The sequence below is a fragment of the Malurus melanocephalus genome, unplaced genomic scaffold (genome assembly GCF_030028575.1).
Source record: "Malurus melanocephalus ecotype Western Australia unplaced genomic scaffold, MMel_1.1 scaffold_2, whole genome shotgun sequence".
NCBI classification, from domain to species: Eukaryota; Metazoa; Chordata; class Aves; order Passeriformes; family Maluridae; genus Malurus; species Malurus melanocephalus.
This window is the reverse complement of record NW_026623234.1, coordinates 2825351-2852305: the sequence shown is the minus strand read 5'-3', so window position 1 is coordinate 2852305 and position 26955 is coordinate 2825351. Positions and strand designations below refer to the sequence as shown.

The following is a 26955-nucleotide window of genomic DNA, read 5'->3' as shown; positions in this document are numbered from 1 at the left end:
ATGGTATTACCAACACCATGGAGCTAAGATAGCTTTATTTTGTGGGAGAAAACCATGCCCCATAACTGAGGCAGGGCCTCAACATAATTGGACATCAGGCAAAAGGCATGATAAAAATAAACCTAATATCCTGCCCATGCAGAATTATACTCCTATGACTTTGTTGCATTCTGCAGTTCGAAGAGTGTAATACTGTAAATACATGAAAGAATATTTTCTCAAATTAAGTCTCTCTCTGRCTTCCTCAGAGTACCATCTAGATGCTGAGCTGTGGGATGACAGGCCATTGGCATTTTTTCTGTGCATGAATTGTGTACTGTCTGCTGTTCTGGTACTTAGTGAATAATAATTACAAAAATAYTTGGTGATTCTGTAAAGAGAAAGCAAACAAGCAAACTTGGTGTTAGGCATTGACACAAGCACTGTATTTAGCATCTGGCCTCATCTTGAGTACTGTGCTCAGTTCTGGGACTCCCAAGTTTAAGAATGATGTTGAAGTCCTCGACTGTTTCCAGATTTTGGCTTGTCTAGGTAGAAGAAAAGCAGGCTGAGGGATGAACTCATGGTTCCCTACAGCTTCCTGAGAAGGGGAAGTGGAAAGGGAGGTGCTGATCTCTTCTCCCAGGGATCCAGTGATAGGATGCATGGGAGTGGTTTGAAGCTGCACCAGGGCAGGCTTAGATTGGACATTAGGAAGCATTTCTTTACAGAGAGGGTGGTCAAACACTGGAACAGGCTTCCTAGAGAGTTGGCCCATGCCTCAAGCTGTCTTTGAGGCTTTAGAGGCAAGAAGGGAAGTGCTATGTTCAGTTACTCCTCTTGCTGTTTTTTGCTGATGGGTACAGTTCTAAGACCAATGCTGTGTATTACAAAAGTACCTGATGATGAGACTTTTAGACTTGGGTTGATGTATAATGTCCAAAACMAGATTGTGTGAGTCATTATAATTTTTGCGTATGGCATTCTGATATAGGATGGCAGCAACTAATACAACTTTGCTGTTCAGGGAAAAAGCATAGACAACAGAATTTTTGTCGTTTTTCTGGGTASTTTTCCTGGCATTTTTTAGTATTAGTGAGAAAATGCGTAGGTAACTATAGTTTGTAGTGCAAAAAATATARCACCAAACCCTACAGAAGACATGACTATTCATGCCTAGAATATAGCCGTTTTAGGACCTGTGTTCGTAGCCACCTGGATGACTGTACCTTAATTACTCACCATAGTTACTGGTAGGCCAGAAGCAKGGGACCCAAATGCTCCAGAGAAAAGGGATAAAGTTCCCCACATATGGCAGGCATACAGCAGTCTCCTTTTCAGGTGCGCGGGGGGGAAGTGTTGGTACCTCCCTCTGTGGTCCTAGAGCTCTTCCTTCCCAATTCTTGTCAGCTTCGTCATGTAGGATCTGGTACTATCTGAGCTGCTCTTGAGGAGACTTTTGTTATCAGCTTTTGAAGAGCCTGTTGTTCAGTTTCAACACCAGGTGCATTTTCTTGTGGAAATGGTGTTTTGAAAATTTTTTTTTTGGTTGCCATATTTGAGGCCCTTATCAAACCGCTTTATTAGGCCAATGTAGTGCTCTAGAAATTAATGAGGCGCGTATGATTTGAAGTGCTGCACCAAATAAACAACAGGCAGACAAAGGCCACTCGCAGGCGGATCGCGCGTTTCAGGGCAGCGTGACCCTCCCAGCCGCCGCCCGCTCCAGGGGAACCGGAGGTGCTGCTCATGCTGATGGCTGCGGAGGCCAGCAGGGGTAACGGCGGTAGAGGMAGGCAGGGGCTGGAAAACCACGCCGAGCCCTCCCGGCCTCCCCCTGCCGATGCCGGTGCCCCTCTGCGGCGAAGGGTGGCGCGGACCACCAYGGCCGGCGAGCTCGGTGCCGCTCCGTGGGGCCGGGCCGGAGCCGCTGGCCCCCCGTTCCCGCCCCGGTTATGAAACCGCGGGGGAGGGGCCAGTGCCGCCCGCCGGCCGCGGCAGAGCCGGGGGAGCCGAGGCCGCGGAGCGCAGGTGAGAGCAGGGTGTCCCTTCCGCCCTGGCCGCGGGGGCGCCGGGCTGGGGGTTGAGGGGCGGCCCCCGGGGCCGGGCGAAGCCTGGAGGAGTCGGGTGAGGGGCGCTGCCTGGGGAAAAGYCTGCGCGGTGCCCGCCGAGCTGTGTTTAACACGGGCAGATAGCCGTGGCAGCCATGCAGGAATTCTAAATAAGCTCAGCGTGAGCACAGTGTTAGCCGGGGGATGCGCTGCGGGCAGGATCTTCAGCTGCGGATGGCGTGTGACGCACCGCCCGCCGGCTGCAGAGAAGGCCGTGGGAGGCCCACGCTTTTCTTCGGGGCCTGGTGGCGTCGTGGCCGTCACAACACCGGCCAGGAGTGGCTGAATCCCACCGTCAGTCAGAGGAGTAGTTCAGGTGTGGTTGCCAGGCGGTGCAGAAGCCCAATCCAAATACCATATAGTGGTTGTGAGGAAAACTGGCCATTGTGCAGGAAGTGTCTTCTGAACCCATTTGTTACAAGAGCAGTCAGCCATGGCCATCCTCATCAAAACTCTGACCTTTCACTTAGCTGATTCTAAAGAGCGCAGTGTGAGCTACCAGAGAAAGTTAGGGTATTACGAACTTTCACAGGTGTACTTTATGCAGATCTGTGTGTTTCAGGCTTAAACGTCTGGTAGAAGCAAATCTGTCAAAACATACTCTGGTGCTTTAGGATACATTAATTGTTATGTGTGAAGAAAGAATATTTTATTGAACCTGTTCCTCTCTTCAGCAGATAGCAACARAAGTCAGTGTCATGCCAATGAAAGAGGATACAGGTCTAATCACTACCTTCAGACTACTGGGATATGTTTCATTCCACTTTTCCTCTCTGTCCTCTGGCTAAAGGTGTATGACAGTCGTACCTTCCATGCTTTGTTTGATTTCAGTGGTCAGACAGAATGGCTCCAGTGAACCAGCCAAAGGACAAGAAGCGTGAGAGGGCATGTCAGCATTGGCCGGAAGAGGCAAAATCAGCTGGGAAGAGGAAACGGGACTATGAGGAACGAGGGAATGAGAAACAAGAGAAGAGATTGTTTGTGAAAAAAACATCTAAGCCCCCAGGGAAAACTGGTAACATTTCCTCAAATCCTTACTYTTTCTCCCTACCAGATTTTGTGTAAATGACAGGCATTGACTAGTTGAAGAGGGAAAATGCCAAGAAGCATGTTCAGACATGGATGTTCAGATGGGGTTAGATGTTGAAGTAATAGGCAGACTTGTATTGGSGTAGTACATCCTCCAAGTTTCCATCAAAGTGAGTGTGTGTGCATGCATGCATGTTTAATTTTTGGACTCCATATCCCTTGGTAAAAGGCTGAAGCAGTAAGGATGCTGTTACAGCTCATTTGAGGGTGGTTTGTTAGAATTCCTGTATTACCAGATCTTTGCTTTAGTGTAGCATAGACCAATATGTGTAATGCATTATCTCTCATGCATTTCCAAATGCAGTTGGTAGTCATAATGCTGGTGTCCTAAAACATCCAATCTAAACTGGTATTTCCACCCTATTCTTTGAAAGTTCTAACTTTTGCTGCAGTAACTAGGAATACTTTCTACCTCTGTTCAGATTAGAATGGRCAGAATTTCCTCAAATTACTTCTCGTGCATTTTTTTCTTTAGTGTGTAACTTGGGTAAAAAAAAGTCTTAAAGATTTTTGATGTAATGTATTCGTAATTTCAAATATAATGGAAAGTTTAATGCTTTGCATTATCAAAGAAGTTGTCTAGACTTTTCCTACAGCAAGTTCATAGAATCATTTAGGTTGGAAGAGATCTTTAAAATCATAGAGTCCAGTTGTTAACCCAGCACTGCCAAGTCCACCATTAAACCATGTATCTATGTGCCAGATCTACACATCTTTGAAATATCTTTAGAGATGGAGACTCATCCACTTCTCTGAGCAGCCTGTTCCAATGCCTGACAACTCCTTCAGTGAAGAAATTTTTCATAGTAGCCAATCTAAACGTCTCCTGGTGCAACTAGAGATCCTTTCCTCCTTCCTATCACTTGTTACTTGGGAGAAGAGGCCGACCTCCCTCTTCCTACAGCCTCCTTTCAGGTAGTTGTAGAGAGTGATATGGTCTCCCCTCAGCCTCCTTTTCCCAGATAAAACCTTTCATTCTGTTAGTGATTTATCTTCACTGGCGTTGCGGCCTTGTGTGAAGATACTACACATTTTCTATACAGTTTTGGCCTAAGGATCCAGAAATTACTGAAGTTTTCAACAGTCAAAGAAACAGGAGTTCCATGATTTTGCACATTTCCATTGTGTCATCTAAAGTCCAAACCTGGAGAAATTAGCAGTGTGAACCRTGACTGTGGAGGCAAAATGCTCTGAAAGGAGTTCTGTGTATAATTGTACATAGTTAAAAACATCTTCWTTTTCTGTAGTTAATTTAGCTGCATGATTTTATTGTAACTTCATGGCCTGATCTTCATATTTGGTAAGCATCTACCATTCCTGTAAGATACTTTGGAAAAATGAGACCAATCGTATTTTTCCCTTAACCCTTTCTTAAAAAGATGAAGACCTTTATATTTGAGCTTTTCCATTCTGTGTTCCAGTTTGAATGTGTTTGGAAATTTTTTTTTCTTCTACTCTATATAGTACAGTTTCTATTTCTTACAATTAAACCACCTTTTAAAATTATTTCATTCTGCTGATTCTAAAAAGGGCCCAAGCTTTGTTTCTTAATAAWTTTTCCTTCACTGTAAAATGGAATCTGAAAAAAATACCTCAATTGCTGTCACCTCTGAAGAAGGAACTGTGGATTCTAATTCTTCAGTGAAAAAAGGGTATTAAAATATAAATAGATTTGTAGCTATTTCAATAGATGTGACAAGTGTTCACACTATATTGGCACGTGAACAAAGAAATTTAGGTAAACACCTGTGCATTTCTCCAGCATTGCATTGAAAAAAGATTTAATTTAGATTCTAATCATGTAGAATGATCCATGTGTTTTCAGTCTTCTGTTTTTGAGGTTTTTTTAAATAAATGTCCTTAGATGAAAATAGCATTTATTTTTCTTAAGAAATRCATTTGATATTTAGATCCCCTGGGGTGTTACAGACCATTGGTGTGGGGATGATTAGATCACAGACATGGGACTGAACAGATCTAGTTTTTACGTAARGGTCCCTGAAGATAAAAACTTGGAACATGAACAAAATGTAGAAACAAGCTGTGCTCTCAGCAAAAATCACTCTGAACAGAAAGGTTTTCAGGCGGTGAGGCGTCAGCAAATCTATTATCAAAAACAAAACTGGCAGYGCTGTGGGCAGACTATGGGCTACGGCATGAGCAGGCAGAAAATTCTCATTCACAGGCAGGCATTTCAGGAACTGTGTGGGAGCTCATGTTGCCATTCTTGKGAAATTTTCAGGTGTTCCTGCTGATCACACATTTGACCTTTCTTTGCTGTATGCAGGGGCTTATCACCTCCCATGTCATATTTCCAAGTTGCTAGGGCTTTGGAGAGCAGCACTGTGTTTTGGGTATGAGACATTCAAATTGTATGCTGTCCAAGAGATGCGCCATCCACCTGTGGCATTGCTTTAGTCCTTTCCTGTTGTCTTTGATAAATCTTTGGCAAAGAGAAGGAAGGTTTAACAAGAGGAAGTGTACACAAAGCTCTGGTGTGCTATGGGATGCACTGGACTCCGTAATTGCAGAAGCTGCTGCACCTTAGRTGTGTAAGAATTATTTAGAGGCTTTTATCTTGTGGCTGAAGCTTTTCATGGATGTAATAGCAAATGGAGATGTCTTCCTATATTGTTTAGTGAATGAGCATGCCAGGTGTTGCTAATCAGTAAGTTTTACTCTTTTCCTCCCTGGCAGGTTGGAGTGGAGGTGGGTTTGTGATGAAAAACAAGAAAGTCCTTTCCTCTAAGCTGGAGAAGCGGTGCAGCATTGTTCATTATGTCTACCAGAAAATGCTGGGAGGCTCCATTCAGGCACAGCTCAGGCAGGTGAGGAGTGTCTCCTTTAGGACCTATTGGACATCTCAGCTCCCTACATAAAAAGGTTTCAACACAAGCAGAGGAACTTTAAAGGGGCCTAAAGTTCCCCATGTTTATGGATCCAAGTCTGGTGCACCTTTATGTTTCTTTATCCTGTTAAATTCAAGAGCTGACATGGCTTTCTCCTTTGGTTGACCCAGCCCTGTCAATTTTTGTACTCTGTTAATTCTGTACTTCCTTGAATCATRTTTTAACTTGCCTACTCTACCAGTTGAGTTATTGTATTGCACAGTGGTAATTTTACATGCTGATCTGACTTTTTTGATCCTGTTCTTGTATCCACTCTGCTGACCTTGTCAGGTTAAGTGTCAATTTTATTCCTCTTCACAGACATAGCTATCAAGTCCGTAATGTTTTACTGTTTTGCATATCYGTACACCTTTCATTTGAAAATTAATTTTTTGTGGTATCCATAGGTGGGAAGCACCTGGGTGAGCTTTGTTGTTTAGAATTTTGTGGGAACCCCCTGATACTAATGACAAATAGAAATTGTTAGCATTCCTCCTTCAGAGGATCTCAGGGATGCTTGCAAAAGTCATAATTCTCTTTACCTTTTTAACAGAGACTGCAGCTGGCTTTTCTGCGTTCTCTTTCCTCATTCTGCCTCTTTCGAAGAGCAAGTCCTTTTGACAGAAGAGTGACATGCCTGGAATGGCACCCAACACACCCCAGTACACTAGCTGTTGGTTCCAAAGGTGGAGACATCATCCTTTGGGACTGTGAAGTACTTGCTAAAACCTGCTTCATAAAGGGGGTAAGCATCTGCATGTGAGGAATGGGTGGGAGGGAAAACTGGAGTACTATGAAATACTGCACATAAAAACCGAGGTTGTGAGAAGTACACAAGGGTCTCAGATTTCAGAGTAGCTGGTTATGGGGTGGGACTGAGATGCAACAGCATGTCTGTTCCCAAATCCCCGACTGTTGTAGCACTGGGGAGAACTGAGGCATGGTGAWTAAGTTCATAATGAAGCAGTACTTGCTGTGTGCTCAGTGGAAAAAGAAAAGGAATGCCAGAAACAAGTAGGCAGAGAGGGTCTGTCTGGTTCAAGTCTCARTCTTTCTCTGCTCACCTTTTATTGTGCCAGATGGAGAATTCTTTGGGAAAAAACAAGGTTCCTTTATCTCATGTGAGAAATAAAGGTAGAATGAATAGTTTGTACAGCTGGCATACCCCCTCATTGCTATATTCAGCCATTCCCATTGCAACAGGGGTTCAAAGACTATGTAACTTTTATCACCTTTCTAAATTAAGATAGATATACATTGAGAGGTCCATCCTCCAGAAATTCCAGAGTCACCTTTCTCTTTCTGTAAATGTGTGGTGCCAGATAGCAAGGGAATACCTTGTCTGGGGACTGAAGGAGTTGCAGATTTGTCTTCCAGGAGGGCACCTCATGGTTTAGACAGCCATCCTGTGTGAGACATGATTGTCTTTCCTGTGGTGTGTTTCACTGTTACTGTTAAAGACATAGCAGTGACTGCAGACTTACAGAGCACACTTTTCTCCTTCCCCATCACTCAGTGGATTTTTCTTTTGTTCATCCCCTTCCTTGTAGATGGGAGCTGGAGGGGCCATCACAGCAATGAAGTTTAACCCTTTTAACCCTAGCCAGCTGTACACTGCGTCAGTTGCCGGCACTACCACCCTGCAGGATTTTAATGGCCATACTGTCCGGGTCTTCACCAGCACCGAGGACTGGGAGTAAGAATACAGTAATGCTTTGGGCCTCTGTGTCCTGCTGGCAGAAGCACTACAGAGAGCAAGAGAAAGAGAGATATGTTTGTCTCTAATAYGTGAGAGCTGGGCTTCCTCTTCTCCACATACATGTCCTTTATCTGAATTTCAGGGAGGCTCATTCTTTTTATTTTTCCCTGAAATGGGGCAGTGAGTAGGAAAGAGCTTTTCACTAATGGGGAGGGCCTCTTTGGTGCTGCTTACTTCCTGTTGTACATGAGAGAATGGGGGTCCAATGGATTTCCTCAGCTGTAYATTCCTAACACATCACAAAGCTCTATGTCCTGGGGATCTTCTAACCTCTTCACCTGCTAGCAATGCTGCTTGTTGCCAGATGGTTTTTACGTACAATTCATGGTTCCCTCTGTGCTTCTCCACAAATGCCACTGACTTGAAGCAGTGCATGCCATTAGGGTCATGCCAATTCATCCCACTGAGCTTCTGGTGCTTATCTAAAATACCAGAATTAAGAGTCTGGGTTCCTTCAGTARTTAGTAAAAAGAGGACATGAATTGCTAGAAGCAGCTCTCAGAATTACCTTCTCAAGACTGTTGGGTTTTCTGTGGACTCATRACAAAGCCTGAGCTCTTCAATTAGTTACTTCAGTTTTGTAATTGAAGGTAAGTGAGAGAATTGGAGTTAGCTTCCACTTTACTTTTCCCCGCCTATTGTCTCTGCGTGGCAGCTTTCATGGTTGCTTTTCATTTTGGCTGTACAYCTGCAACCTTGTAATAGGGCAGAAGGTGAACTTAAGTCATGCTGGGATAACTGGGCAGGTGAGAAAGGAGAGATTAACTGGGTCCTGAGACATGAGGATCTTGTATCCCAGTGGGATGCCTGTCACAACAAGGATGCCTGGATTTGAAAGGGCATGCTATCCTCCTTGTATTGCTGTGAGGACAGGCAGGCTCTGTGGGCAGGCATTTTTTTATCTTCGTTGGCCTCTTGAAACCTAGTATTTGCARTGAGACTTTACCAAGTAGTTGTTCTGTAAGCAGCAGGTGGAGTGCCCTTGAGTACCAAAGAGTTTGGGGACTCCTRGTTAGCTCTCTTTTTTTTCTGTCTTTGTGCAGGGTTGACACTTTTCCTTGGGAGACAGGCTGGTGGAAAACAGCAATAACAATAATAACAATACAACATAATGTAGAACATAAGATTCCTGTGCTACGGGGTTAGCAGTAAGATTTGCACCTGGCTTCTCCTRCTTGGTGGTTCCTTGAGAAAGACCAGATACAGCACTGGAAGCAGCCTGTAAGGAGCTAGTGAATGAAGTCTCTAAGAAAAGCTTGGTGCTGGACTATGATGAGATTCTTGTAGTTTACACAKGGAATGGTGCTCATTTTGCTTGTGATCTCCTAAGCATGGTGTGAGCCGGGTGGTTCACTGCAGATTAGTCCTACTTCCATAGAAAAAGCAGCACTGCTTGCTGCTAATGAATTTTGCAGGCCAAAGTGGTGAGGGTGAACTTGAAGGCTCAGAATGTATGTGCTCAGATTTGAAACAGGATAGAAAAGAAGAGATCTTGTGTATGTACCAGAAAGCAGTGCTTTCTGCCAGAAAGCAGTGCTTTTACCTAGGGAAACTGGCAGGGTGTTCCAGGCRGTGACCTGTGAATTAAGATTTTGACTTCTGCTCTAACCTTGATGTCTCTTGGCTTTGTGTGTATTTCAGAAAGGGCCAGGAGATTCTCTCGGAGACATGAAATTCAGTCCTTATGAGGCAGAGAAGCTTTATGTGGCATCAGGTGATGGCACCCTAAGTCTGCAGGATCTTGAGGGCAGAGCCATGCAGGTGATCTCTCATGCCCTGGACTGTGGCCATGAGCATCATAATGTTTGGTGAGAAAAGGGCACTGCAAAGTTAATTTTCTGTTCCTTGGGGTTAATGCTGTGCTGYGTGTTTAGATCTGTAACATCTTCATCTCTGCCAGTGTTTGGAGACTCTTGGTATGAATAGGTCCCATGAGAGAGTTTGGAGACAGGGTCCTGGTTGCTAGGCAGCTACAGGGCACGTCGGCTTTTACAGTAGCTGAGCGTGCTGTCTGCATCTTCCTGTGTTGCTTTCTGGTGATGCCATCTCCTATCTTGCAGATACTGACAGCTTTTCACTTCATGCAATGTGAGCAGGGTAATTTCCCCCTTTTCATTGTTATCAGTGGTCTGTTTTATCTGTAGCAGCTCAGGTGGCACAAGGAAAGCTACACAGCATTCCTGTACAATCCGAGCTTAAGGTCATTGAGTTTACCCTGTGGCCCTTCTGCAGACTTCAGGCTCACCTTGTTAATTTCCATGGCYTTGAATTCTAAGAATAATTTATCTTGCAAGTGGAGCTTTTGTAACAAGTTCCCAAAGGACCTCAGTTTTATTCTCACYGCCCTTCTCCTCCCAGGAGAGCTGGCATTAAGGTGTATGTCTTTATCAGATAAGTTTCTACTCGGTTTTGTTTCCTGGAGCGTTGAGAGAGTTTGATGTGCAACTTTTCAGTCCAAAGCTTTTGTCTTTACTGCTTCTTCAGTGTTTTGTGGAAGATATAACTTTAAAGCTCCACATCTGTTGATGTCYCAAGGATATTCTGATCTTTCCCAAGGTATGTTCATATGCTGGCACCAAGTAGTTCTTCAGCTTCTGTTACGTTTTACTGTTGCAATTTGTTACATTCCATCTAATAAGTCATTTCCAATGACTCTGAAGTCATTTCACATTCAGTCACCAACAGAAAGCATTGCTGATAAGCTGTCCTTCTTCCTGATACTCAGGCCCACACCATCAGACAGGAGATTGCAGTTACAATCTGTTGCAGTCTCCCTTGTCAGGGACATGATATGAGCCAGAACTCCACAGCCTTCAGTTTTCTGTAGGAAGAAYGCTGATTTGTGTCTTTCCCTCTAGTTGCTGGTACTGCAGTGTGGATGTTTCTGCAAACTGCCGTGCAGTGGTGACAGGTGATAATGTCGGCAATGTGGTCCTGCTCAGCACTTCTGGTGAAGAGGTTTGTATGGCTCCATGTAGCATCTCGTCTATGGGAATCTTCATTGCTCATGCACTTTCCTGCTCTACATGGAGTCTGAAAAGAGGAGCAAGTGATTCGCAGCTTAGGAGATGAGTCCACTCATTGGGTGGTGAGAAGTCCTCCACTTCTGCCATCCAGTAGACATTTTCACATTGTTGAATGCAGTGATAATAATTGCTAAACAAGGAATTATTGGTGCACTTCTTACTGTGCTACCCCTTTCTTAAGAGTATTTGCTGCTAGCCAGAGTAATTACCGGGTAACCTGAAGATGTGAGCACCTTGCCAACAACCCTCACACTTCCAGAAACTTAGTGCTGTTCCAGTAACTTAGGAGTCATTTAGGAGGGAGGTACTGCTTTGCTGCACACCCTACCACGACCTGGGGTTAAGCAAGCAGTGAATATTGGGATGGAAATTGCACTTCTGCCGTTGGACACGAGAGGGCAGGCAGAGACAGWCTATGAATCTGGAGTAGTACAGAACCAGGAGAGAATAGCTGGCGTGGGTCTTGCTGCAAGAGCCTGCTGTACTGTCACACTGGCACTGCCGTCTCTCCYGTACATAAGGGTAAAATCTGTACCTTAAAAGGTACCACCCTTAAAAGGTTGCCACCCAACGASCTGTGGCCAGAGGCAGCTGTGTAAAGTAGCAGGTAGAGTCAGGAGTGCTCCAAGTGGCTTATCCTTACTCAGGGTTAGTTGCTTACTTCCATTTTTTTCCCCCTAAAAGAATAGGAAGTTGGGAGATATCTATTATAAACTTCCCTGCAGTTGGGAGATATCCATTATTCTAGGGAGGATGGGCAGGCTTTAGCATTTAGATTAATCTTCTGGCTTTGAGTAGAAATTTATTCATGACTGCTTTGTGCTAATTTGCTGTTGTTATTTGAAATACTTGTCCTACCCTCATGTTTCTTTGCTGACATGTTTGTAGAAGCACCTTTTTAAACTAAGATAAACAAAGCAAGGTTTTTTGGTCTTCCACACAAAGCAGTTCTTTCCTTCTCATTATCTTGGCAGCATATTTTCTCTGTGTGTTCCAATTGGTTTAAATCTTTCTGCAAGTGAAAGGCTGGCACTGCTCAAAGTCTTCCAGATGTGATCTTTTTTTGTATAGAGGTACTAATACTTTACTCCATGAAAGCCAGGGTTTGTGTTTTCCTTTCTCATAGCTGTAATAAATGGGTGGATCACAATTCTTCTAGGATTTAGAAGTTATTTCCCAAGGCCATTATTTTTTCCTTTCTTGCTAGCAGTGAATGAACTCCTGGTGTGTCTTAGAAGTTTTATTGCTCTATAGATGTGAGATCTCTTTACTCTGCACTAGTAGATTATATTTTTATTTCTTTACTCCAGATCTTTATTATTTTTTTCTGCATGATTTTCTGTTTGCTGCAGATCTGGAAGCTGAAATTGCACAGGAAGAAAGTGACTCATGTAGAGTTTAACTCCCAATGTGAGTGGATGTTTGCCACAGCATCTGTGGATCACACAGTCAAAATCTGGGACCTCAGAAACATMAAAAACAAAACAAACTTTCTTCATGTGCTTCCGCATGAGAAACCTGTTAATGCAGGTGAGTTAAGGATTTCATTGCATAGATGTCTGCACAGTCCGCTCAGCTCAGCTTTTATTATGGTGGTTTTGCTCAGATTCCAAGTGGCATGGTAATTAAAGTAAGGAAGCTATGGGAATGTGTGGCCAGAGGCAGGGAGGTGGCTAGGCTAGTCTTAAGAAGACTTGCCCTACAAACTGTGGCACTGTACCTTAGAAATGAGTTTGGAAGCAGCAGTGGCTGAGATTAGAAAATTGAATTTAYTGGGGCAATCCCGTTGACAGAAGTAGAGAATGGAACTCAAACTTCTGTATCTTGAGTGAAATTTTACCAGTTGATGGAGGTCCAAATTGCAGATGTCCATCTCATTAATCCACTCTCTTTCCATTTGAATGAGTACATTCMTTTCTTTCTAATGTTTCCTTCTGTGAATCTGAAATTGGAAAAATATTCTTCTTAGCTAACCCAGCACTTCAGGTTTCAGCTTACTTTTTGTAGGAGTTTTGAGTTTGTTTGAGACAGGTAGTCTTTTCTTGTCAAAGTCTTGCCTGTTGGGACACACAGCCATAATCACATCCCAATTAAAGAAACAATAATGGATTTTCAGTCAGCGAAATGTGACACTTGTGTTTCTTGTCAGTCACAGCACTGTGATCTTTAGTTTGCCTTATTGTCCCACTCGCCTAGCTTACTTCAGCCCAACACATGGTGCCAAGCTCCTGAGCACTGACCAGCACAATGAAATCAGGGTTTACTCATCTTCAGACTGGACCAAGCCAGAGCATCTGATTCCACATCCACATAGGCAGTTTCAGCATCTCACACCTATTAAGGTGAGTTAAGTCTAAAAGGAGCATCAATGCTTGGTGCTAGCAGCCATCTGCAAATCAGAAATGGTCTGATTTCTGGTCAAGATACTGCATTGGTGGGAGGATATTTACCCTCTGCAACTCCCAGTGGAGCACTGTTCCTGAAGCTCTGGGTGGGATATASCAAGAGTTGCTCGCAGTGTCAGTTGTCTGGTGTGTGTGAGTRCTGAGCTCTGTTCCTTTCCCTAAGCTCCCCATTACTCTGCTCTGTGTTAGGCAACGTGGCATCCTCGCTATGACCTCATTGTCGTAGGTCGTTACCCAGACCCCAAGTTCCCCGGGTACACACTGAACGAGCTACGAACTGTAGATGTGTTCGATGGGAGCACCGGTGAGATGGTTTGTCAGCTCTACGATCCAAATGCTTCTGGGATCATCTCGGTGAGTTGTGCACTACAGCTGAAAGGGCTGTCAATAACACTGCTATCTCTGTGAAAGAGGCACAGCTTAGGGGCTGGGACCATTCCAGCTTACTTGTGACAGACTTACACTGTCATGGGATATGGCTGCCAACTAAAACGAYTGACTTAAGCAGGGCTAGTCCATGGTTCTCTGTGAGGTTTTTGTGATACTCTTAGGGAACACTGGTTTTTTTCCAGATGGTTTGTTGCTGTTACATAAGCTGTGGTACTCTTATGACTGTTACATAAGCAGTGATGTTCTTAAACTGTGTTTTCATTTTCAGCTCAACAAATTTAACCCTATGGGAGACACACTGGCTTCTGGCATGGGTAAGTAAAGAGAACCGGGGGCACTAAACATGGGGTTCTAGTCCCAGAAAAGGGCTGGCTTCTTACTCCAGATTAAAGCAAGTTGTGAGAGAGGGTCTTCCAAATCCCACTTGCTAGTAGCCCTTTACGACTTCCTACATCTGTGAAAGAGAGCAAGACTTTACTTTCAGTCTTACATCTTTGCACTTGGAAAGCAGTTTGGTAGGGATCTCGCGTGCAACATTCCTGAGAGCATCAAATCTGTAGTGGGAAGCCTCCCAGCAGCTGGGAGCTGCTGCCACCTGCCGGCCATGAAACAGTAGAAGAAAACAATGGAGGGGGGAAAGCCTTTTCCTGCTAGGCTATACCATTTCCCTTCATTTAATTTATCTCATTTCCTAGGCTGCMGAGCCAAGATTAGTCAGTTTTTTGCAGGCTATGTGGGATTAAGTTAGCTGGTTATAGATTTAGGTCTYAGACCTCTGACAGATGAGACTAGAAATTACTTATATTTCTTAGTTAAATCAGATTTTCCTGGGTATGTGGAGAACATCTGCAATAACTATTTTTGCATGYTCTATACTTTAGAAATACCTTAGCACATAAAAAGCCTTTTGAATTTCTGGCACTTAAGTGACATAGCCTAAGATTYTAGGATTACTGATGTAGAGTTTCTGATAGAGAGCATTTAATTTTTCTTCTCAGGCTTTAATATTCTGATCTGGAACCAGGAGGAGATGGCGGCCAGGAAGCATGAACACCTTCTGAAAGCCATGACAGACAAGGAGATTGAACCATGAGAGAACAGGAGATTGGAAGATGGAGTTCACCCACATATGGAGGGCAGAGGCAGGCAAACCCTGGCATAGGCAAACTCAAAAACTAAGTTACTGTGTGGGGAGCTGGAGGAGATGAAAACAAAAAACARTGATTCTGAATCCCAGGGAAGAAAGTGAAAAGGGGAGGATCTAGAGAACTGGTTTAGTATTTTGATCCTTTCTGAATCCCAGGGTATAAACTCAGTCGTTGGCAATGGGCAGTATAAGCCATGCAGGGAATTAGACTTTGTCCTTCCTTTCCATATCTGATCTTGCTTCCCTGATCCTTTTTGCCTCTCCTTTTAGAAAGTTGTGTCAGTACTTGGTTCCTCCAASTGGAGTTACTACTCATTTTCTGAGGCACTAGGAAAACTTCACAGATGTTCCGAGATCCTGCTGAAGTTACTGCTTTCATATTTGCTTGTCATCACTTGTCAGAGGTTACCATTTCCTGTAGTCTGCAGTGGAGCAACTCATGACAGGGTCCCCAGCCTGTTCTAGTCCAACCAAGTTGAGAAACCATTTGCTAACAGGATTAACATCCTGAAAAGATAGAATSTTCACAGGGGTGAAGTGATGGATGGCTTGGGTAGCCTAGGAAACACCAGGCTCTCCTATGTGCAAGCTTGGAAAATGTCTGTCAAGACATCAGGCTCAGCCTGTTCTCTGCTTGCAGATGGACCAAAAAGAACATGATGCCAGAGGTTTCTACGTACCTCATGGGATGCAAGGGCACTATGGAGCTGGGCACCTACTGATGTTGTAGTTTCTATTTACAGAGTTCTAGGCTGTTTCTTGCCAATGATTAGGTAATTTTTTTCACCCATGCCTATGTGCTTCAGAATGTTGGGTAAGTGTTATAAAGCAGAAATGAGGGATTTCTTCCAATTTCCCCTGCTCAGAGCCAAATCTCAAGACTGTTTTTAAACAGTTAAGTTTTGCTTTTTCTAGTTTGTTTACAAGCCTGCCCAGAGTCTTGCTGCTGTCCCAGATGTTGATGGATGGGATGGGCTCCAGGCCTGTGCAGCTTCTCCATGTTCACTTTTATAGTTTTGCAATATTAATATCAATAAAATTTTGTACTAAACTAAAATTCTTTGATAGAGAGAGTGGCTGCTTTGAGGATGCTGCTGAACTGCTTTTGTAGGGGAGAAGTTTGAGACCTTTCTGCAGGAGGGCTGAGATCTACAACAGTGGTACAGGTACCAGTCATAATACTGGGTCTGCAGTGGAGCCCTCCAAGCTGGACAGGATGCATTATGAGCCGTATCTATTCATAGCTGCTGCAGTCAAAAACAAAGGTTATCTCAAATCTCCCTGTGCTAAATATGTGGGATTATGAAACAGAGAATTCCTTTAGGAGGGGGAATGCTGCAGTAGGTTCTGCCTGCTTTCCTACACTGAGCGCACCAGTGCTAGCCCTGTGAACTCTTAAGAGGAAAAAAAAGGAGTAGAGCTCAGTGTGAAATTGATTTTAATAATGAAATGTATTGGAACAAGTACAGAAATTCATTCACAGTCAAAATGTCTAAATCATCATAGAAACCTTTTCTGCGTGTGTGCAAAATTTGGTGCCTTTAAAARTAACAGGTCTGGTCCTCTTAAATGCACTTTCTATTACCTCTTTCTTGTGCCTGTTCTCACAGGCAGTAGCTTTTTCTTTATGACTGTCTTGCTGTGCAGGAGACCAAGTCTGTATCTTCAGAGGACAAAAAGGTGAGGAAGATGCTGAGAACAGCAAGCTGCTTCTGCTGATTTAGGGTTCCCATGCTGGCAGATGCTGATTATGGTGTGGGGAAAAGTCCCCACAGTACTCCTTAGGGGGAACAAAAGGAAATGTTTGTAACCTAAGAACTGGCTTCTGTATCCAAGAGGGGAAGGGAACTGCACCAGAAAGGGAAGTAAAAGCAGGAAGTGAATGTGCAGTATCACTATGTGAGGAGTCTTGTCTTCTGGTGCCTGCTGCAGTCTCTCATTTTCTGCCAAAAACTACAAGGCAGGTGGTGAGCACTTGGCATGAACATCCCTGCAGCAGCTGCAGTGCGCAGAGAGGCCAGCCTGGCAGAAGAATCACACTTGGTACAAAATGCCCAAGTGTGACAAATAAAGGAATCCACAGTCACCTGCMAACTCTAATCCTTAATGTTTGCTTSTCCATCCAGGAGAGAAGATAGGAAGAAAAACTATAGAATTYGGTATTGATCAAGTCCTAGGAAACAGCTCTGCTACATTCCTTAATTACAGCATAAAAACACTCTGCTACTAAAGTGTATTCCTTGGGCTGATATCTGGACTGTCTGCAGTACTGGATACTCCCTTTAATAGGTCTTTGAAGTTCCTATTATGGATGGGGGAAGTAAAGTTCAAACTTGGCATCTTYAGACAGAAACCAAGTTTCTTATCTAGGGGGACTTTCCTTTCTAGAGCCAACATTGCACAAGAAATTGAGTGTGAGTTTGTTACGGTCACAGGAACTGCTCTCGTAAAGCTCTTCGAGAGTCCTTGGGTTCTATGATTCTACTTTGAGCCAAATCCTAGGATTGACAGGAAACTGCTAGGTTTTCAATCTTGYCCTGATCTCAATCCAGTTCTCTCTTGAACCACAATGTGAGGAGAGGGAAAAAAACAGTAGCTAGCAGCAACTACTTAACAACTTCAAGAAGCACTTTATGTGTCTCCCATCATCCACAACAGCTCCCTCTGCATGGACAGTAGATGAGTCTTGGTGCATTGTTGGTGAGCTCAAGCCCAGCCTTCCCACTATCAGCAGCCCTATGGTGTGAGGGAAAAGCACTCAAAGTAGGTTGACCCTAAAAAATGCWACTGGATGTGGCAGCTGTTGGAGGCCCAAACTTCTCTGCCACATGGTGAGTCATGGTGAGTTGGTAATGTTTACAGTCACGTGAAAGGAGGAAAAATTGAAACTGGCCATGTTGGGAATCCCAGACTGGGTAAGCTGGATGAGGACCAGGGGCACCACACAGTATATTGGCTTCAAAATTAAGGTGTCATTTCCTTAGAGTAGCACAATTCTTTCTCAGCTCTTTCTAAAGGATGTCACCTTTAGAAAGCATCCAGAAATCAAATCCAGCTTTGTTCTGGGAAGCAAAGGCCAAAATAGAAGAGTGCTGAGTAATTGAAGGTGCCCAATCATCCTTAGGGGCAACACAGCTCCCTCCTACTGCCTGGGAAGGAGTTGAAGCAACTGTCAGGCCTGCTCTTCTCCTTCATTGGAAACGTGCCGGTAGCCAGGGGGCTGAGACTGTATGCGAAAGAGTACAGTCAAGAGGAGAATTATAAGGAGAAGGAGAATGGATCCACATACAGCCAAACCCACAAAGAGTTCTGTAAGGAGAAAATAAGTGGTCAGCATGGTATCGTCCAAACTTTCCCCTTGTGCCACACTCTAGTCAAGCCTGCGCTCACCTGTGTCGTGCATGCTGCTTGCTACCTTGCATTCTTGCTCCCAGTCCTGGGSAACAACAGGATCTGTGAGTTCCAAGAATCTTTGCAATGGGCATTTATGCTGACAGCCAGGGATTGTCAATGGGAAAGGTTCCTTCCCACTCTCATTCCGGTAAAACATCTCCACGGAGAAATTACTGAAAACAAAACACAGCAAGATATTTTGGGTTGTTTTTTTTCTCTAGTTGAAGTCATCCCTTCCCAAAAACTCAGTGTGCACACTCTTTCCTTTATTCTGGTGTCAGTTTTCCTGATGAGAGTCTGCCACTAGGAGCAAGATTGCACGCCCCAAGAATGGAGCCTAGCCTAGGCATCTAACCCTCGAGGTGAAATCACAGCAGACATCTTTACTGCAGCCCTCACCCATCATCCTCTTGGTACAGTTCAAATAAATGACATGAGGCGTATGGTGCTTGGTTCTTGTTGTAGACATCTAGAGCCATCTGCAGTGCCACAAGTGTGGTGTCATGCTGAGAAAGAGGGAAAAAAACCAAATCAGTCACCCTTAGGGATGTGGCAGGGCAGCTCAGACTGTACCAGTAACGGACAAGGCAGTGCTGAGGGGACATCACCTTTGTAACTTCCATCTGGAAAATGGGAGAGAAACTGTACTGCTAGAACAGTGATCTGTGATGGTGCCAGATAAGGGGAGGAAGTGAAACAGCCATATATATCCTGCACTGTTTTTTGAGAATTAACCTCTAGAGAGCAATTTGGTAAAGATGCTTGACCTTCCAGGCAGTAGGCTCCTGGAAAAGGGAGATAACTGTATCCACGTTTCAGAAACATCACATTTAAGTAGTGTGAACCCATCTACCAAATAAATAGAGCAGTGGCTCCCCAAAGGCTGCCAGTCTCATTCATGAACCTGAGCTAACAGGAACAGAGACACATAGAGAATTTTCCTCAGGGATCCCAGAGGAACAATGCCAGATATCTGCATATCCCACCCAGTCAGAGGCAAAGATGCATGTTCTGATCACTGCATGGGCTGTAGGAAAGCTAGAAAGGGTTAAAGCTATCACCAAGCCCCAATTCCCTGTAAGCAGGAGGAGATGGCTAAAAGCTAGCCCCAGCTCTGACTTACCGCTGAATAGGCAAGCAGTTTCAGATTCTGATGGGCAGAAACATTTGCTGCTTTGGTTAGGTTCTTCCTTATGTGATCTAGCAGGACTCCTGAGAAAAGAGAACAACCAGTAAAAGGGAAAAGCCACAGAGCAGCAGGAGGCTCCCTCCCCGATGCACTCACCGCCTTGCAGACGAGCTTTTTCTACCCGGTTGTGGATTCCAAACAGAAACTCAAAGCCRAAGTCTTTTAATTGCTTCAGTTGAGTCATGACATCTGGTGTCACCCATACAGGCAAATTCATTTTGTGTGCTTGCTAGAAAGAGAAACAGAATGTGCAGGTAGCACAGGTCGCAGATTAAACAAAGAAGGGGAGGGTGTCTGGAGACCTGCCCATACTGCTGCTGCTTTCCTACATTATTTAAATATGCAATATGCCCCTTCCTATTTATGCTTCTGATCTCACACTGCTAGGCTGCATACAAAGATTATATGCAGGTTTTGACGTTTCAGAAAATAAGAATAATAATAAAGGTTACAATCTAGGAGCTACATTTTCCTGAAAGCACAACTGGAGTGCAAGGTTATGTTGTAATTGATACAATAATCTTAGAGCATTAACTTTACATGTGGCTGATTCTGTCCTGTATATGGCATGTGGTCAAAGAGAAAAAGGTGAGTGTACAAACTCAGGGTTTCTGGTGTACCTGCAGCTGTTTCCCAGACGCTGTGATGGCCACTGGAGAGAGTTAATAAGTGCTCTGCAGACCTAACAGTGGGGTTACCACTGACAAAGCCTTGTACCCAAACCCAGGAGCCTGAGAACTGGGAACCAAGARAACTTGATTTGCAGCCAATCCATTACATGAAAGGGTAAGTTATAATGGCAGACAAATAGCAGTTGTGGTTTCCCAGCATTACTAAGAAAAAATTTCTATGCCACAACCCATTAAACTTCCAGAAGCTGAGGCTGAATATCCTTGAGGGCCCATTCTTTCTGAGCAGCTCAGAGAAATTCCATCAGCAGCTTAGATATTTAGTTAATTCTTCATTAATTTACGAAGAGAATAGCCAGGAAGTTCAGCTATTTCTTGGACTTTTTATTGTCTACATCCAGAATGACTTYGCTGGCTCAGGTGAGAAAAACAATCCTTCTCTTCAGGGCACTGAAGAGAAAAGGAGGAAGACCAAATGAGCTGAAGAGACCGATCAGCCTGAGGGTATAGCTGAGTGAGAAATAACCCTTCCTTAACAATATTCTGTTTTTGCTTTGGGGCAGTGGGCTGTTCTCCAAGTTCTTGGGGATTGTAGTGGTTGTCAGCTGGCCTTCCAGGCCCARTCTGCAAGCTCATTAAGCAGCTCCTGAAAATGATTTGACTTCCTTGATCTCTCTGACCAAAGAATTTTTGTTACTAATTGAAGTTGATTCACTGTGATTGCTACAAGACAGGAAATTTGGTTTGTGATACAAAGGGCAAATTCACAGTACAATGAAGCTCTGGACTAGAATATTCTCAKCTTGCAGCAATCCAAGCTGCTACTTGACATAGTAAAGTGCAATTCCATGCTGATTTATCTTTTACACCCCCAAAATAATGCACACTACTGTACACCACTGCCAGCGAGCGATGTAGTCTTGCACATCCACAGAATTAGTGGGGCACAGTGTCAAAATGCTTGGGTTTACTGCAGCCGTAATTCACTACTTTGACATGGAAGATGTCTGTAATTTACTTCATCATGCTGTACGGTTATATACAGAGAAACTTGTATGTAACAAACTTTAAGTCTCCTGGATATGTAACCTTTAGTTTAGCATTATCACAGCACAGCTAATCCAATTCTTGATATTAAGTCTTCAATGAGGTAWGATTTCAACAGAAATCCACTTGAATATAGAGTTTGGTGTCCCATCCCAGCTGGTAAAAGGGTAACATCTGTCTCTAGAGTCTTTCTCTGACAAAGGACCTTAAAATAGGTCAAAAAATGGACGTGCATGAACCCCACTTAACCTAGGATAGCATTATTTTGTTTTAGATATGGCATTAACAGAAGCACACAAAAGCAATTGGTTACAGAGAGGTAGATGTAGCACCAGGAATAGTCCTAATTAAGATCCCAACTTAAACCATAAAGCTTCTTCAGTTTGTAGAGATCTTTCTACCTTATTGTCCACAGAGATCTATAGATTTCAGGTAGCAGTCATTTTCTAATGACTTTCAAGAGATATTTATGGTGGGACGTTTTCTGACTCTGACAAGATGTATATCTAAGCAGCAGAGTGGGAGGTTAAASGGTACAAAAACAGGTAATTCTTGGCAGATGCCTCTATTGAGTAGGAACTGTTATTACTCTGAAATTAGAACATTACTTCTAATTGTAGAGTGAAAAGTTGTTTCAYGGGATTTTGCAAAATAATTTCTTCCAAATCCTGTGAGTCCTAAAGATCAGATTCCAGTGGGTGTAAGATGATGGCCAGACTTACTTCACAGAACAGTGTGTCATAGACACTCCATACACTCTCGAGAGAGATATCCCGGATCCCAGTCTCATTTGCCACCATCTGCAGGAATCGCTGTAGGTTTGAGAAAAGAGAAAGGCCTTCAATTTTCTAATCTCATATTGTACTATATGCACTGGTATCCCTACCCTTTTCTCAGAGGTCTGATTATACAGAAGTGATAAYACTTTAACTACAAGCCTAGAACCACCTTATCTCATGCAAACAACCACTTACCCAATTTTCTCTGGTCTTATTTATGTATTCTGCTGAGTGCCGTGTTTCAGTCTGTAGCTGTTCATACCGTGGACAAGGGGTCAAAGGGAACTTCAGTAGCTGAGCAGAGAGACAAGAGCAGCCAGGTCACCAAGAATGCTGGAGTACAGAATTTGCAGTCAACGTGCACAACTGTAACAAAACCCTGACTGCATCTATAAACAGCTTCAAGTACTGCCTGTTGATGTCCTGCAGACCATGTGTGCTCTCTGCTGGGGTGTAGCACCTGACATGTTGAGTGAACACAGCCCTTGAATTCTTATATTTTTTCTGAAAATGTGCAAACCTCTGCAAGGTAGGTCACAGGGGAGGGAAAAGACAATCTGAATTAAGACTGTAGCAAGTATTTTTTGAGACTACGTTACTTGAGTAGTCAAACATGTCTTTGAGATGAACTTACCCTTTCCCCAGACTCAGGCACTGTGTGCACAGGGATAGGCTGCCAGGTGATGTTAGGGTTGAACATCTCTTGTCCTTCTGGGGGATAAAGGCCTGCCAGATTGGCCTCTGCACTCATCAGGGTCCGATCACAGTCAGTGCTGCGGATGAAAATCTGCCAGGACAGGGACAGTGCACCGTTAGTAATGCTTCTGGCAAGCAGGGATGCTCAGGCACAGGATGATGCCCTTGCCCAGGAATGCTGCCCTGCAGCTACTCACGGACAACAGGGGAACAGGAGTCAAACCAAGCCTGCTAATGTCAGCCTGGACAAAACTGTTAAGGACACGCACAAGCTGCTGTGTAGCACTGGAGATGGCTGGTCTGGATCAGTGGGATACGCAGATGCACTGTACAGAGGTGAGAGCTAGAAAGGATTCTGAGTATGAGGGAGAGTCAGAAAAAGGAAGACAGATGCAGAAAACTATGGGCACAGATAGGAAAAGCACTTTATTTGCAGAGCAGGACTGGGGCAAACTCCTGCATTCTGTTCTCAGTTCTAGGAATGACCTACTGTGCTCAGGAAAAGCAATAGCTTCTTCAAGCCGAAGTTTTTCCATCTTAGAAACGAAGACAAGAGTGAGCTCACTAACAGGAGAGAAAATAAAAACAGGGAGGGCTTGGATTTCGTCTGATCATTGTGGGCTCTTGGGATTAATGGGACAAGACTTTATCATTGCAGAGCTCATAGGAGAGAGAACTGAGCCAGAAAAAAAGGAGAAATGAGAAAATTGTAGCAATGTTCAGTAGGTTGAAATGGGAAAACTTTAGTATTCTGGTATCTGTGTACTGAAAACAGTTAAGGGGAAACTGGTGTGAAACCAGTGATAAAACAAGAGGAACAACAGGAAATCATAAAGGAATGTCTTAGAAAACAGCATGTTCAGTCTGAAACAGGAATAAAAAGCCATGAGAATGAAATATAAAGATTTTTGTTTTTAAATGTTAGGAGAGAAGCATACAGTATWTATACKCTGTATAATCTCTCTCATGTGAGGTGTATCCCAGAAAAAAAACCAACTTGTCTTGACAATTGTCTGACACCAATGTCTACCCACTTTTACCTCTTAACTGTTGCTTGAAAAAACTGACCCTGTACTCATTAGACAGGTTTGCTTTTATCCTTGGTAAGSTCTGAAGAAATAAAAAGGAAATATTTAAAAAGATAAGGATCTAATTTCAGAAGTAATAAAACCCCCAAATAAGCCCTGAGTGTACATGCTTTCTTCAGCACCTTTTGCCAGGCTCCAGCTTGTCGCTGAGTCAGATGACAGACGGTCATATGGTGTCACCCAGAGGCAACACTTCTTACAAGGGAGGTTGCTCAACTTGAGCAAGGGTTCAGGCTTMGTTAGCTGAACGGCTTTTGTTTGCACATGTCTTGGTTTGTTTTCCTTTCTCAAGCAAAAGAAGGAAAACAGTTTCAACTCACAACGGCTATATAAGAGCAAAGTATATTTGGAAAGGAACTACTGAGGATAGCTAAAGGATCTGTGTTTGAGCCCATGCTGGAAGTTTTGTTGATGAAGCAAATGACAAAGAAGGGAGGTAATCTGAACTATGACAAGCTGGGTTCTCACTGGGAAGCCCCAGAAGGGGAGAAACAAAGAAAATTGTATGGGGATTCTTAGTCTTCCCTGATCAAGCAGCTTAACTGAGCTCAGATAAAATAACTGAAGTGGTGCAGAGCCTGTAGTGGGACAAGGGGTCTCRGCTGCCTGCTGTCCATCTGAACCAGCCTCTCATCTATTCATGTTTCAGTTTATTACAGTCTTTGATTAACTAGCAGGAGTACTTGGGAGGATTTTAATTTCCTTCCTTTTTTGTGTTTTGTAATTCCTGATGTGCTTAGTACATGGTTCCATAAGGGCTCTGTGACWTTTTTCAAAAGAAACCTAGCAGTTTCTCAAGAACTGTTGCAAAGTGTAACAACATCCTAATGAGAAAGAGGGAAATGAGTGGTTTTGAGGGATCGAAGTTGTCAATACAGGTGAAAGGAAATGAGGGACTCATAGCTGACCAGTAACTACAGGCTCAGGTGAGATCATACCTCAAGCGAGACGGGCAGGGCCAACACGGGCTGCATTCTTGTCAGCTATTGTAACAGAAAAGAATTCCTCACAAGCTCAAGTAAGAAACAAGTACCAGCTACAACACACACTGCTGTTTAGTTCCCTGGACTTAAGMGTGGGCGGCTCGAACAGTCTCACAACTCTGGTTGGATTTGCCAGCTGCSAGGGCAGCGCTGAGACGCGGCCGATCCGTGCCTCACGGCCCGGCTCAGCACAGAGCCTGCGCTCGGGCTCTTCTTCCTGCGGTGGGAATGGGCTAAGGAACGAAAATACTTGGAGACGCGGTCCGGCGCCGTTGTGTCCCTTCCCAAAGCAGCCACCCGCAGCCCTGGCCCGCTCGGCGGCCCGGGCCCACCGTGGGACGGCCGAGAACGCCGCTGCCCCGAGTGGCACTGACCTCCTGCCGCCGGTACGTGTCGCTGAGGAAGCCGCGGTAGCGCCGCCGCAGGGCCTGGCCCAGCTCCCACTGCTGCCGCATCCCCACCTGCAACGGCAGCGGGCATTAGCGGCGGCCCGGACCCCGGCCTGGCCCCCGCCCGGCCCCGCCCCGCTCGCACCTGCGTGAGCTGCCCGAATCCCTGCGGCCAGGCGCTCTCCTGGTACGGGTCCCGCGGGAAGGCCTTGATGGGCGAGCGGTCTCCGTGCCGGTACACCTGCGGGCGGCACCGCGTCAGCCCGGCCCGGCCCGGCCATTGCAGCCCGGCCCGGCCCGGCCCCCCTCGCGTCCCCCCGTCCCCCTCACCAGCGTCACGAAGCGGAGGCTGCGGGCCCGGGCGGGCGGCGGCTGCAGGCACAGCGCCAGGAGCAGCAGGACGGCAGCACCCCGCCCGCCCGCCATGGCGCTCGCACACGCCCGGAACCGAGCGCCGCCGGCCGCGGGTCCGCGCGGACGCGGTTTGGCAGCGCACAGCCCCGGCCGCGCTCCCGGCGCTGCGCCCGCCCCGAGGAGGAGGATCCCGGCGGCGGTACGGCCCCGCTCCGCCCCGAGCAGCCGCGTCCAGCCGGTTGGGGTGGCGGTGCTGAGCTCCGCTCTCAGCCYTGCGGAGGCTTCGCCCTGGGCTGCAGCCGCAGAGGCGCTCGGTAGGAGCAGGGGGAGTGAGGGTGCAGCGGCGTCACCGCCGCCGCGGCTTCGCTCTAGGACACGAGGTTTCCCAGTGTTCTGACATCGTCCSTGTGCTCCTGGTAAACTCCTTGTGAACAGAAGTCGGGAAGGCGCCTTGGCACGCATAACCTGGCAGCCCCGACGCCATGGATCGCTAATGGTCGCATCCCTCAGGTTAGCCGGAGGATGCCTGTATGTATGGAAATGGAAAGCTGCTGCTGCTCTTGGCAAAGAGGCTGCCCAGCGTTTGTGGGTTTTGCCCAGTTTTGGTAGTTCTTTACGAAAGTCGGTTGAATTAGACGAGGGTGACACGAAACCCAGCTTCTGCTGCCGGCTGTGCACCCGCTGGACTGTTGGCCGAGGATCTTGTAGGTGCCGTGTGGAGAGAAAAATCGCAGCCAGTTAAACGAATTWAGTGMTACTTAGTGCTTATCTCCACCCAGAAGTGTATAGAGGGAGGTGAGTATATGAGGTTCTCAGCTTTCTCTTTTTTAAGGAAAGGAAGCATGACTCGCGCGTTTGCAAAGAAATCGTGGAGTCATTAAGCCCAGCGGCTCATAACCCAGCTCTTTTATACGTGTTTATTTGCTTAAAACTTTCTGGTTTGYAGCGTTAGAAAGTTGTGTGTAAGGTGCCAAATTGTGAAGCAGAGAGGTTATGTTAGGGCAGGCTTGGAGCAATACACGAAGTTCAGCTGGACGGAATAACGTGTTTAATTTGCTCATGCTCGAAAGCTTAGTGAATTTAAACTAAATTATATTCCCTATCTGTTGGAGAGCACGAAGCCACACTGTTTATTTTTTTTTTTTAATTTTTGACGATACCGCACCACTGAGGAGGTTCTTGGCGGGTGCCGAAAAGAAAAGGTTCTCTGCGGAGGGATTGCGCGCTGTTCCTACGGCACTTGCTCTGTAATTGTTCTGTTGCTGCTGGTGGTTGAGCTGAGCTGAGCTGAGCTGAGGCTCGGTGAGGCCGGCGGGCGCGGCGCGGGACGGAGCTCCAGGCGCAAGGGATTCCCGAGCGGGGGCCCGGAGCCTTCGCATCCCGCAGGATCGGCGGGGGCGGGGCGGGCGGCGCCTGCACGTGACCCGGGCCCGAGTGACATCACGGCAGCTCCGCCGCGGCGCCGGGAAGAGCGCCGGGAGCAACGCTGGGAAGAGCGCCGGGAGCAGCGCCGGGCCGGGCCGCCCCTCCCGCTCCCGGCTCGGGCACCTGCGCCACGGGGGGCGGCCGCCGCGCATTGCCGGGAGCCGCGTCCCGCGCCGGTAACTTTTCGCG

The 26955-nt window shown here is 45.5% G+C and overlaps 3 protein-coding genes across 8 annotated transcripts in view; 2 read left to right on the top strand and 1 right to left on the bottom strand.

Annotated features, from left to right (window-relative positions):
* Window positions 1-1545: 1545 nt before the first annotated feature.
* DDB2 (damage specific DNA binding protein 2) lies at window positions 1546-15393 on the top strand. Its single transcript, XM_057364782.1, has 11 exons — window positions 1546-2010; window positions 2922-3105; window positions 5877-6007; window positions 6621-6812; window positions 9468-9634; window positions 10685-10784; window positions 12205-12382; window positions 13049-13194; window positions 13447-13611; window positions 13916-13961; window positions 14646-15393. Exons 2-11 carry the CDS (start codon window positions 2934-2936, stop codon window positions 14738-14740), a joined length of 1392 nt encoding a protein of 463 aa, XP_057220765.1. The 5' UTR covers window positions 1546-2010; window positions 2922-2933; the 3' UTR covers window positions 14741-15393.
* On the bottom strand, window positions 12624-25803 carry ACP2 (acid phosphatase 2, lysosomal). 2 transcript variants are annotated; one of them, XM_057364760.1, is made up of 11 exons: window positions 25318-25803; window positions 25133-25228; window positions 24973-25059; window positions 22466-22618; window positions 22027-22125; window positions 21775-21864; window positions 19473-19605; window positions 19311-19399; window positions 18587-18693; window positions 18185-18360; window positions 12624-12794 (listed from the first exon to the last, which is right to left on the bottom strand). In XM_057364760.1, the coding sequence occupies exons 1-11, from the start codon at window positions 25801-25803 to the stop codon at window positions 12730-12732; spliced, it is 1581 nt and encodes a 526-aa protein (XP_057220743.1). In that variant the 3' UTR covers window positions 12624-12729. The 2 variants fall into 2 exon arrangements, with proteins under 2 accessions (XP_057220743.1, XP_057220752.1); XM_057364769.1 differs by lacking the exon at window positions 12624-12794 and adding an exon at window positions 16199-18103.
* The window catches only part of NR1H3 (nuclear receptor subfamily 1 group H member 3), a 30839-nt gene continuing 28637 nt past the window's right edge, over window positions 24754-26955 (top strand). Inside the window, exon 1 of one of the 5 annotated variants that reach the window (XM_057364842.1) lies at window positions 24754-24984. The gene's annotated coding sequence lies outside the window, so the exon portion shown is untranslated. Of the gene's footprint in view, window positions 24985-25566; window positions 25656-25788; window positions 25852-26072; window positions 26137-26868; window positions 26943-26955 lie in introns of those variants that run through there. The other 4 variants (XM_057364850.1, XM_057364859.1, XM_057364833.1 and 1 more) reach the window with 4 other exon arrangements.